Genomic DNA, 13,201 nt, shown 5'->3' on the forward strand with positions numbered 1-13,201 from the left:
CAGTCTGACCCCCTGTGAAATGAGGAAAGTCAAGTCCCAACCTTGTAGGGTTTGTGCACAAAAGGAGATAATTTGTATGAAGTACTGTGAAAGAGAAATTATTCTGACATTTATTAAAATGGTAAGAAAGACTATTCAAAACGATTGCAAAAGGAGAGGGAAATTGTGCTCAACGCTGAATACATCAAAGACAGCTAGGGATTTATAGCCAACGAGCACAGTGCGGGGAGTCAGTGGATGGAAATCGCCCCCAGAGTAGGGGGATTCTTGCTAAACTGGCCTAACAAGATTCTTGCTAAACGCAGGCCAAGGACTTAGACAGCAAGTGTAGGGATGACGAACTTGGTCAAGGATCGGGGTAGAAGTATGGCTTAGTGGGATCCTTTGCTAGGACTGGGCTGGGCAGGCCAAAGACAGGGAGTGAGAGTTGGGAGGGGCCAAGATCAAGGCCTAGTCAAGAAGACGGCTCAGAAGGGCCCGACTCAAGTTCGATCAAGAGGAGCATCTTTGTCACCACTCAGCATTGTACCTGACCCATGACTGCAACGGTAAATGAGGAAGTTAAAATTATTATTATCATTAAGTGATGAAGATAAAGATTGGTACCTTTAAAAACATATTTCTTACACCCATCATCCAAGCACACTTCCAATACTACTCTTCGATATCTTGTGCACCGGAGGACCGCAAACAACGGACCATGGCCAGTGTACATACGCAAGCTGTCTTCCCAGAACCACCCCAGTAGCTCAAATGAATGCTGTTAACTCACAGGAAAAGCAGGGAGGGATACCACAACCGCAATCCTACACAACCACAGAGGGGACCCCAAAGCTGCTTGGGGTCTGGCCCAGGGCTGTGGGGGTGTGCAGAGCCCTAAACTCACCTTACAAGCTTGTGCCCTGCACAAAACGTCCTGGCTGGCAATAAACAACAAACCCCTGGGACCCCATCATAACAAAATAAAACATTAAACATAAAATAAACGTAACAATAAACAAAACAAAACACCTGGAGGTCCACGCTCCGGGAGCTCGCAATCCAGTAGTTGAAGCCCAAGACGATGATGCAGGCCACCAGGGCGGCCAGCACGAGGGGCGGCGACTTCATGCTGCGACGCCCGTTTCCCAAGCCCATCATCTCAAAATCAGTGCTGAGAATCTGCTAAGTAAAAGCAAATAAACAGACATCAATACTAGTATTATCATCTCCGAAGCAGACCGTATCATCCTTACAACCAAGAGGAAAGGGGTCTTGCCAAGAAGCATGGGCTGGTAGCTTCTCCTTGATGTGCAAAGCTGTCGAGGGAGAAGAGTATGTGGACAGCACGCACAGAGCCCAAGGTGCTGTGCACCCAGGGCAGTGTGGCCAGCTCCCAGGACAGGCTCGGAGGAGCAGGCACCGCCCCAAAACCTGCCACAGATTAGCTCGAGACCTGGGGCAAGACATGATTCCTCTTACACTTCAGATTCCTCCCCTGTAAAATCATCACCATACTCACCTTCCCGGCATAGTTTGAGAATTAATCATTTCTGTAAGCAGCAATGTTTGAGAAGTAATCATTTCTGTAAACACCAATAACAAATATTAAGTGCTTCCGCATCATATTAGAAAGAGTATATTCCTCATTACTCCTCAGAGAGAGCTTTTTGCTTTGATTCCTAACAAGGGAGGTTTTTTTTTTTTTTTTTACCCTTGACAGGATTACTAATGACACCCAATTAAAGCATTTCTCAAGCAAAGCAGGAAACCCATTCTGGAGGTGAATGTGAACTCCCCCCATGTACATCATTATTCAAGCACAGCCCTGGCTACAGAAGGGTCTCCTCCATGACACACAACGGAAATGGGAGGTGTGCCATCTGCCTGAAGTTACCAGCAAAAACGTGTTCCATCTTAGGATTTGAGGTGGAAATGAGGCATTCACTCCATGCCAAACGAGAGCACCTTGTCTTTCGAACATTCATTTCTCACTTTAGGGACCGTATCTGTGCAACTGCTGCATCGTACGCCTCATGTTAGGAAAAACAGTGCCTCTGTGTGAGAGCTACAGAGTGCACAAAAATACAGCTTAGAAGAAAGATGCCATAAATTTTGTTACTGGGCTTCAATTCAAAGCCAGGTCTGCCTGGATGCAAGCACTGGTCTCTAGGAACAAGGAAAGTAGACTTTTCCAAATGGCTTTTCCCGAGCCAGATAAAACAGAACCTTATCAGAGTGAGCGTGGCTGCACTGCAACAAACAGCCTTTGAGCACAGAGAGCCTTTTACACCAGGGGTGTCTAGCAACAAAGGAGGAAAGGGGAAGGTGGGGAAAAAAGACAAGGGAAGGAAGGAATAGGAGGGGAAGGAAGAGGAGACCACCAAGGATTCACCTGCAAAGCCCAATTCTCACCAGTGAGAACATGGGAGAGCTGATCCTCACCCTATGGTCTTTTCAGGTGGGTCGTCGAAAGGCTTCCTTTTTCTTAACAGCTAGCTACTAGTATGGGGGCCTGCCAGGGGATAAAGAAGCAATCTAGCCAAATCATCTAAAATAAAGCACTCCCAGAATTCCCATGGGTGGAAATTCTGACCTGTGCTCATGTCTTATCAGCTTCTAGCCTCTCAGGATGAAAGGGGAAACAACGTTTTTCTTTCAATTATCAGCTGATATCAGCAAGCACTGAATGTACTCAAGGAGCATAAGCTGAGAAATAAGAAACTTCTAGAAGATTCTGCAGATCTACTGAAAATGTGTCTCCATTGTCCTATCGTATCTCATTTTGATCACAAGAGTCTCTTTTTTGACTCAAACTTTTTAAAATTTTTGTTTGTTTATTTTAGAGACAGGGTCTCTGTCGCCTAGGGTGGAGTCAGTCGCACAACTGTGGCTCACTGAAGCCTCAAACTCTTGGGCTCAAATAATCCTCCTGCCCTCAACCTCTCAAGTAGCTGGGACTACAGACATGGGCCACCACGCCCAGCTAATTTTTTAAAACAATTTTTGTACAGACAGGGTCTCACTATTGCCTAGGTTGGCCTCAAATTCCTGACCTCAAGTGATCCTCCCATCTGGGCCTCTCAAAGTACTGGGATTACAGGTATAAGCTAGTGCACCCAGCCTCAACTTTTTTTTTTTTTTTTTTTTTTTTGAGACGGAGTTTCACTCTTGTTGTCCAGGCTGGAGTGCAATGGTGTGATCTCGGCTCACCACAACCTCCACCTCTCGGGTTCAAGCGATTCTCCTGCCTCAGCTTCCCCAGTAGCTGGGATTACAGGCATGCACCACCATGGCCAGCTAATTTTGTATTTTTAGTAGAGACGGGGTTTCTCCATGTTGGTCAGGCTGGTCTGGAACTCCCAACCTCAGGTGATCCGCCTGCCTCGGCCTCCCAAAGTGCTGGGAATATAGGCATGAGCCACCACGCCCAGCTAACCTTGTTTTTAAAATATAAAAGTACAAATACAAGAGGGGGTGGCGGAGACGTCTCCAAATGGCTTTTGCTAAGGAAAAACTAGGAAACTACACACAGTAAAGTACAAATTGGTCGGGTGCGGTGGCTCATGCCTGTAATCCCAGCACTTTGGGAGGCCAAGGCAGGTAGATGGCCTGAAGTCAGGAATTTGAGATCAGCCTGGCCAACGTGGTGAAACTCCATCTCTACTAAAAATACAAAAATCAGCCAGGCATGGTGGCGCATGCCTGTAGTCCCAGCTACTCAGGAGGCTGAGACAGGAGAAAAGCTTGAACCCGGGAGGCGGAGCTTGCAGTGAGCCAAGATCACACCACTGCACTCCAGCCTGGGCGACAGAGCGAGACTCTGCTTCAAAAAAAAAAAAAAGGATAAATTACATCCCCCTCATCCAAAGGAAAGGGATAACATTTTCTAACATCTGGGTCCTTCTGTTCCAGTGGTCCTCAACACTCAAGGGGCATCAGCATCACCTGGGACACTTTTTTTTTTTTTTTTTTTTTGAGACAGAGTCTCGCTCTGTCGCCCAGGCTGGAGTGCAGTGGCACGATCTAGGCTCACTGCAAGCTCTGCCTCCCAGGTTCATGCCATTCTCCTGCCTCAGCCTCCTGAGTAGCTGGGACTACAGGCGCCCGCCACCACACCTGGCTAATTTTTTCTATTTTTAGTAGAGACGAAGTTTCACCGTGTTAGCCAGGATGGTCTTGATCTCCTGACCTCGTGATCTGCCTGCCTCGGCCTCCCAAAGTGCTAGGATTACAGGCGTGAGGCACCGTGCCCAGCCTGACGCTTTTTAAAATATCAATACCTGGGCTCCACCACTGCATTTCTTTTCTTCTTTCCTTTTTTTTTTTTTTTTTCTTGAGACAGGGTCTCACCCTGTCACTCAGGCTGACATACTCACTCTGTTGCCCAGGCTGAAATAGCTGCCTAGTGGTGTGATCCCAGCCTCAACTTCCTGGGCTCAAGTGATCCTCCCACCTCAGCTTCCCCAACTTCCTGGGCTCAAGTGATCCTCCCACCTCAGCTTCCCAAGTAGCTGGGACTACAGGTGTGTGCCACCATGCCCAGCTAATTTTTTGTTTTTGTAGAGACAGGGTCTCACTATGTTGCTCAAGCTGGTCTCAAACTCCTGGGCTCAGTGATCCTCCCGCCTCGGCCTCCTAAAGTGCTTGGAGTACAGGCGTGAGCCATCACACCTGGCCCCCACCCCTGCATTTCTAATTCAATGGGGTTTAGGGCAAGGCCCGGATATTGGTATTTTTTAACCTCCCCAGGTGATTCATATGTATAGCCACTATTCTAGATGTTTCTAGATGCATATATAAGTATCAATGTATTTATTTTAATCCAAACAAGATCACACCATTCACACTCTTCTGCAAATGCTGTGTATTTCTTAGTAACACATCTTGCCTCCCCTTTTTTAGTAGCACATTATGGTTTGCTCCATTCTTTTCAAAGGGCTGAATAGGGCACCACTGTGTGCCAAGATTTGCTTAACTGATCTCCTACAGAGAAATAGTCAAGGTTTTCCAGGCTTATTTCCAACAATGCTACCATAAACAGCCTTACACAGCTGTCCCTCAGTATTCACTGGGGATTGGTTCCAGGACCCCCTGAGGACACCAAAAGCCAAGGATGTTCAAGTCTCTTATATAAAATGGCATAATATGTGAATCCAACCCAGGCACATCCTCCTCTAAGCTTTAAACCATGTCTAGATTACTTATAATACTTAGTACAATGTAAATGCTATGTAATTAGCTGTTAAGCCATATGTTTAGGAACTAACCACAAAAAAGTCTATACATGTTCAGTACAGATGCAACCACTGTAGGCCTAACTAATTTTTGTTTTTCTGAGACAGAGTCTTGCTCTGTCACCCAGGCTAGAGTGCAGTGGCACGAACTTGGCTCACTGCAACCTCCGCCTCCCAGGTTCAAAGGATTCTCCCATCTCAGCCTCCTGAGTACCTGGGATTAGAGGTGCCCACCACCACACCCAGCTAGTTTTTTTGTACTTTTAGTAGAGATGGTGTTTCACTATGTTAGCCAGGCTGGTCTCGAATTCTTGGCCTCAAGTGATCTGCCTGCCTCGGCCTCCCAAAGTGCTGGGATTATGGGCATGAGCCACCACGCCCAGCCAGGCTTAACTACATTTTGAACGGCTAGTTTAATCTGCAGATGTGGAACTGTACATCCATCTCTGTGTTTATGAACTCTTATCTATGTGTACAGTCCCTTATTCACAACTTTGAAATCCAAAACGGTCTCTAAAATCTCAGAGAAAATTTTAAAAACTTTTCCAGCAACGAAACCTGAACTAAGATCAAGGTCTGATCACAACTTATCTGAAGCTACTTATAGTCTTTATCTTCCTCCTTTCATGTGAATGCTCATACATTTCACTGCAGAAAGTTGAGTGTTTGAGTATGCGGTGCTGTCCTAGATCCTCCTGGGGCTGTCACATAACATATAATAAATGCCCAATGTTATGTGAATTCTGAAATAAGTCCTGAGTTTCAAACCTAGCTGGCCTCAAGGAGCTTGAGATGAATCAACAGCGAGCTTACTGTTGTGAGGCACTGCTCAATACAGGGGCTCGTATCAGCTTTGGGGGCATTATCATCCCCATTTTGCAGGAGATGAAATAAATCACATCTCTGTGGATCTATTTCTGGGTCAAAAATGTATGTTTTTAATATTGATAGAGTTTCTCTCTTCCAAAATAGTTGGCAAATTACAAAGGGGAAAAACAGTTCTATTACATGAAGAATTCTGGCAGATGCCACCTTAGCCACATGTTCAAGCTTGGTATCCCTGATAATGAGGCACATCGACATCACATACCCCGATACGGTGCACTAGGAGGGCACGGCACCTCTACAGTCTCCTGCCAGGGATGCATAACCTCAATCTTATCAGGAGAAAATTCAGAGGAAGTCAACGCGTCAGACATTCTACAAAACACTTGGCCAGCATGGTTAAAAAGATACTACCAAGGTTAATCTCTTAATTTTGATAAATTCTATGGTTAAGGGGAAACAGGGTAAAGGGTATATAGGAACTATATATACTATTTTCCAACCCTTCCTTAAGTCTAAACTATATAAAAAATTATTTGATAGATCTTAACCATATCCAAAACAGGTCCAACCTGTCAAATGCATGAGCCCCTTGAACCTTCTAGTTAAATATTAATATTTTAAAAATTTCCTTCCTTTCGCTGGGCACAGAGGCTCATGCCTGTAATTCCAGCATTTTAGGAGGCCGAGGCAAGCGGATCACGAGGTCAGGAGTTCAAGACCATCCTCACCAATATGGTGAAACCCCATCTCTACTAAAAATACAAAAAGTAGCCGGGGGTGGTGCTCGCCTGTAGTCCTAGCTACTCAGGAGGCTGAGGCAGAAGAATCACTTGAACCCGGGAGGCAGAGGTTGCAGTGAGCCGAGATTGCGCCACTGCACTCCAGCCTGGGGGCGACAGAGTGAGACTCTGTCCCAGAAAAACAAACAAAAAGATAGTTAGGCCTACAAAAAAAAATTTCCTTCTTTTCATATAGAGGTTTTAATCACAATCTTCTGCAGCGGGAGAATGCCTGTTTTCTGACATGATAACATAGAAAACAAACTTTTTAATGCCTGACAATCTCATTAGTGATATTTTCAAGCACGTTAATTATGAGTACAAATGAGTGTCTTTTCATTTATTGGCCATCTGCATGTTCATTTTGGTGAAATGCCTTTTCATATTCTTTGCCCAATTTTAAACTGGGGTGTTCATCTTATTGATTTGCTAAAGCTCTTTGTCTATTAAAGGTAAACCAATCTTTGGTCCTTCATTTGAATAATTTTTTTTTCAATTTTTCATCTATTCTTTTACTTTACAGAAATTTTGCCCAAAGTTTTTGTTGTTGTTGTTTTTTTTTTTTGAAGGTTCTACTTTTTTTTTTAATTATACTTTAAGCTCTGGGATACATGTGCAGAACATGCAGGTTTGTTACATAGGTGTACATGTGCCATGATGATTTGCTGCACCCATCAACCCCTCACCTACATTTAGTTACTTCTCCTAATGCTTACCCCTCCCCTAGTCCCCCACCCCACCACAGACCCTGGTGTGTGATGTTTCCCTCCCTGTGTCCATAGTGTTCTCATTGTTCAGCTCCCACTTATGAATGAGAACATGTGGTGTTTGGTTTTCTGTTCCTGTGTTAGTTTGCTGAGAATGATGGTTTCCAGCTTCATCCATGTCCCTGGCAAAGGACATGAACTCATTTATGGCTGCATAGTATTCCATGGTGTATATGTGCCACATTTTCTTTATCTAGTCTATCACTGATGGGCATTTGGGTTGGTTCCAAGTCTTTGCTATCGTGAACAGTGCCGCAATAAACATACGTGTGCATGTGTCTTTATAGAATGATTTATAATCCTTTGGGTATATACCCAGTAATGGGATTGCTGGGTCAAATGGTATTTCTAGTTCTAGACCCTTGAGGAATCACCACACTGTTTTCCACAATGGTTGAACTGACTTACACTTCCACCAACAGAGTAAAAGCATTCCTATTTCTCCACATTCTCTCCAGCATCTGTGGTTTCCTGACTTTTTAATGATCACCATTCTAACTGGCGTGAGATGGTATCTCATTGTGGTTTTGATTTGCATTTCTCTAATGACCAATGATGATGAGCTTTTGTTCATATGTTTGTTGGCTGCGTAAATGTCTTCTTTTGAGAAGTCTCTGTTCATATCCTTCACCCAGTTTTTGATGGGGTTTTTTTTCTTGTAACTTTAAGTTCTTTGTAGATTCTGGATATTAGCCCTTTGTCAGATGGACAGATTACAAAAATTTTCTCCCATTCTGTAGGCTGCCTCTTCGCTCTGATGATAGTTTCTTTAGCTGTGCAGAAGCTCGTTAGCTTAACTAGATCCCATTTGTCTATTTTGGCTTTTGTTGCCATTGCTTTTGGTGTTTTAGTCATGAAGTCTTTGCCCATGCCCACTTACTGCCTAGGTTTTCTTCTAGGGTGTTTATAGTTTTAGGTCTTACGTTTAAGTCTTTAATCCATCTTGAGTTAATTTTTGTATTAGGTATAAGGAAGGGATCCAGTTTCAGCTTTCTACATATGGCTAGCCAGTTTTCCCAACACCATTTATTAAATAGGGAATCCTTTCTCCATTGCTTGTTTTTGTCAGGTTTGTCAAAGATCAGATGGTTGTAGATGTGTGGCATTCTTTCTGAGCCCTCTGTTCTGTTCCATTGGTCTATGTATCTGTTTTGGTACCAGTACCATGCTGTTTTGGTTACTGTAGCCTTGTAGTACAGTTTGAAGTCAGGCAGCATGATGCCTCCAGCTTTGTCTTTTTGCTTAGGATTGTCTTGGCTATATGAGCTCTTTTTTGGTTCCATATGAAATTCAAAGTTTTTTTTTTTAATTCTGTGAAGAAAGTCAATGGTAGCTTGATGGCGATAGCATTGAATCTATAAATTACTTTGGGCAGTAAGGCCATTTTCACGATATTGATTCTTCCAATCCATAAGCATGGAATGTTTCTCCATTTGTTCGTGTCCTCTCTCACTTCCTTGAACAGTGGTTTGTAGTTCTCCTTGAAGAGGTCCTTCACATCCCTTGTAAGTTGTACTCCTAGTTATTTTATTCTCCTTGTAGCAATTGTGAATGGGAGCTCATTCATGATTTGGCTGTTTGTCTATTAGTGTATAGGAATGCTTGTGATTTTTGCACATTGATTTTGTATCCTGAGACTTTGCTGAAGTTGCTTATCAGCTTTAGGAGATTTTAGGCTGAAACGATGGGGTTTTCTAAATATACAATCATGTCATCTGCAAACAGAGACAATATGACTTCCGCTCTTCTTATTTGAATACATTTCTTTCTCTTGCCTGATTGCCCTGGCCAGAACTTCAAATACCATGTTGAATAGGAGCGATGAGAGAGGAGATCCTTGTCTTGTGGCAGTTTTCAAAGGGAATGCTTCCAGCTTTTGCCCATTCAGTATGATATTGGCTGTGGGTTTGTCATAAATAGCTATTATTTTGATACGTTCCATCAATACCTAGTTTATTGAGAGTTTTTAGCATGAAGAGGTGTGAATTTGATCGAAGGCCTTTTCTGCATCTATTGAGAGAACCATGTGGTTTTTGTCATTGGTTCTGTTTATGTGATGGATTACGTTTATTGATTTGCATATGTTGAACCAGCCTTGCATCCCAGGGATGAAGCCGACTTGATCGTGGTGGATAAGCTTTTTGATGAGCTGCTGGGTTTGGTTTGCCAGTATTTTATTGAGGATTTCCACATCGATGTTCATCAGGGATATTGGTCTGAAATTTTCTTTTTTTGTTGTGTCTAGGCCAGGTTTTGGTATCAGGATGATGCTGGCCTCATAAAATGAGTTAGGGAAGAGTCTCTCTTTTTCTATTGTTTGGAATAGTTTCAGAAGGAATGGTACCAGCTCCTCTTTGTACCTCTGGTAGAATTCGGCTGTGATTCCGTCTGGTCCTGGGCTTTTTTTGGTTGGTAGACTATTAATTACTACCTCAATTTCAGAACTTGTTATTGGTCTATTCAGGGATTTGACTTCTTCCTGGTTTAGTCTTGGGAGGGTTTATGTGTACAGGTATTTATCCATTTCTTCTAGATTTTCTAGTTTATTTGTGTAGAGGTGTTTATAGTATCCTCTGATTTTAGTTTGTATTTCTGTGGGATCAGTGGTGATCTCCCCTTTACCATTTTTTATTGTGTCTATTTCAGTCTTCTCTCTTTTCTTCTTTATTAGTCTCGCTAGCAGTCTATCTATTTTGTTAATCTTTTCAAAAAACCAGCTCCTGGATTCACTGTTTTTTTGAAGGGTATATATATATATATTTAGGATAGTTAGCTCTTCTTCTTGCATTGATTCCTTTACCATTATGTAATGCCCTTTTTAAATCTTTGTTGGTTTAAAGTCTTTTTTCAGAGGACTGCAACTCCTGGTTTTGTTTTGTTTTTTTTTTTTGCTTTCCATTTGCTTGGTAATATTCTTCCATCCCTTTATTTTGAGCCTATGTGTGTCTCTGCATGTGAGATGAGTCTCCTGAATACAGCATACCTATGGGTCTTGACTCTATCCAATTTGCCAATCTGTGTCTTTTAATTGGGGCATTTAGCCCATTTACATTTAAGGTTAATATTGTTATGTGTGAATTTGATCCTGTCATTATGATGCTAGCTGGTTATTTTGTCCATTAGTTGATGCAGTTTCTTCATAGTGTCGATGGTCTTTACAATTTGGTATGCTTTTGCAGTGGCTGGTACTGGTTTTTCCTTTCCATATTTAGTGCTTCCTTTAGGAGCTCTTGTAAGGCAGTCCTGGTGGTGACAAAATCTCTCAGCATTTGCTTGTCTGTAAAGAATTTTACTTATCCTTCGCTTATGAAGCTTAGTTTGGCTAGATATGAAATTCTGGGTTGAAAATTCTTTTAAGAATGTTGAATATTGGCCCCCACTCTCTTCTGGCTTGTAGGGCTTCTGCAGAGAGATCTGCTGTTAGTCTGATGGGCTTCCCTTTGTGGGTAAGCTGACCTTTTTCTTTGGCTGCCCTTAACATTTTTTCCTTCATTTCAACCTTGGTGAATCTGACAATTACGTGTCTTCAGGTTGCTCTTCTCGAGGAGTATCTGTGGTGTTCTCTGTATTTCCTGAATTTGAATGTTGGCCTGTCTTGCTAGGTTGGGGAAGTTCTCCTGGATAATATCCTGAAGCGTGTTTCCAACTTGGTTCCATTCTCCCCGTCACTTTCAGGTACACCAATCAAACATTGGTTTGGTCTTTTCACATAGTCCCATATTTGTTGAAGGCTTTGTTCATTCCTTTTCATTCTTTTTTTTCTCTAATCTTGTCTTCATTCTTTATTTCATTAAGTTGATCTTCAACTTCTGATATCCTTTCTTCCACTTGACCGACTTGGCTATTGATACTTGTGTATGCTTCATGAAGTTCTCGTGCTGTGTTTTTCAGCTCCATCAGGTCATTTATGTTCTTCTCTAAACTGGTTATTCTAGTTAGCAATTTCTCTAAACTTTTTTCAAGGTTCTTAGCTTCCTTGCATTGGGTTAGAACATGCTCCTTTAGCTCAGAGGAGTTTATTACCCACCTTCTGAAGCCTACTTCTGTCAGTTCATCAAACCCATTCTCCGTCCAGTTTTGTTCCCTTGCTGGCGAGGAGCTGTGATCCTTTGGAGGAGAAGAGGCATTCCGGTTTTTGGAATTTTCAGCCTTTTTGTGCAGGTTTTTCCTCATCTTCATGGATGTATCTACCTTTGGTCTTTGATACTGGTGAACTTCAGATGGGGTTTCTGTGTGGACGTCCTTTTTGTTGATGTTATTCCTGTTAGTTCTTCTCACCGTCAGGCCCCTCTGCTGCAGGTCTGCTGTAGTTTGCTGGAGGTCCACTCCAGACCCCTGCCAGGAGGCACAGGGGTCAGGGACCCACTTGAAGAGGTAGTCTGTCCCTTAGCAGACCTTGAGCACTGTGCTGGGAGATCTGCTGCTCTCTTCAGAGCTGGCAGGCAGGAACATTTAAGTCTGCTGAAGCTGCACCCACATCTACCCCTTTCCCCAGGTGCTCTGTCCCAGGGAGCTGGGAGTTTTATCTATAAGACTGGGGCTGCTGTCTTTCTTTCAGAGATACCCTGCTCAGAGAGGAGGAATCTAGAGAGGCAGTCTGGCCACAGTGGCTTTGCCGAGCTGCAGTGGGCTCTACCCAGTTCGAACAGGCAGCTTTCTTTACACTGTGAGAGGAAAATCACCTACTCCAGCCTCAGTAATGGCAGATGCCCCTCCCCCCCACCAAGCTCGAGCATCCCAGGGCAACTTCAGACTGCTGTGCTGGCAGCAAGAATTTCAAGCCAGTGTTTCTTAGCTTGCTGGGCTCCATTGGGGTAGAATCCAATGAGTTAGACCACTTGGCTCCCTGGCTTCAGCCTCCTTTCCAGGGGAGTGAACAGTTCTGTTTCCCTGGTGTTCCAAGTGCCACTGGGGTACAAAAAAAAAAAAACCTCCTGCAGCTAGCTCAGTGTTTGCCCAAATGGCCGCCCAGTGTGCTTGAAACCCAGGGCCCTGGTGGTGTAGGCACCTGAGGGAATCTCCTGGTCTGCAGGTTGCGAAGATCTCCGAAAAGCGTAGTATCTGGGCCAGAGTGCACCGTCCCTCATGGCACAGTCCCTCATAGTTTCCCTTGGCTAGGGGAGGAGTTCCCCAACCCCTTGCACTTCCTAGATGAGGTGACGCCCCACCCTGCTTCTGCTCACCCTCTGTGGGCTGCACCCACCGTCTAACCAGTCCCAGTGAGATGAGCCAGGTACCTCAGTTGGAAATGCAGAAATCACCTGTCTTCTGTGTTGATCTCACTGGCAGCTGCGGACCAGAGCTGTTCCTATTTGGCCATCTTGCCAGCCACTCTGTTGTTGTTTTAAATAACCCAATCTTGTCAATCCTTTATTACTTCTCGATTGTTGTTATATTTAGAAGGGCATTTCGTATTCTATGTTTATAAACACACTTACCCACATTTTTTCCCAACGTACAGTTTCATATTTACATTTAAATTGTTCATCCATTTAAAATTCCTTTTTGATGTAAGGAGTAAGGAAATACAAAGAATGCAGAAGTAAGGAAATACAAAGAATACAGCTTTTTTTTTCCTGTAGTGACAAGCCAGTTCTGCCAGGGCCCTTTA

General features: G+C 43.6%; 1 protein-coding gene across 7 annotated transcripts in view; it reads right to left on the reverse strand.

Annotated features, from left to right (window-relative positions):
* GOLM1 (golgi membrane protein 1) overlaps positions 1-13,201 on the reverse strand; it is a 75,050-nt gene that overhangs the window by 53,172 nt on the left and 8,677 nt on the right. For 4 of the 7 annotated variants that reach the window (XM_024252743.3, XM_063714264.1, XM_024252741.3 and 1 more), the window contains exon 2: positions 1,012-1,164. In XM_024252743.3, the coding sequence (XP_024108511.1) occupies positions 1,012-1,140 (129 nt within the window). In that variant the 5' untranslated portion in view covers positions 1,141-1,164. The remainder of the gene's footprint in view (positions 1-1,011; positions 1,165-13,201) is intronic. The other 3 variants (XM_024252742.3, XM_003777394.4, XM_063714263.1) reach the window with 1 other exon arrangement.

The sequence above is a fragment of the Pongo abelii genome, chromosome 13 (assembly GCF_028885655.2).
Source record: "Pongo abelii isolate AG06213 chromosome 13, NHGRI_mPonAbe1-v2.0_pri, whole genome shotgun sequence".
In the NCBI taxonomy this organism is placed as follows: Eukaryota; Metazoa; Chordata; class Mammalia; order Primates; family Hominidae; genus Pongo; species Pongo abelii.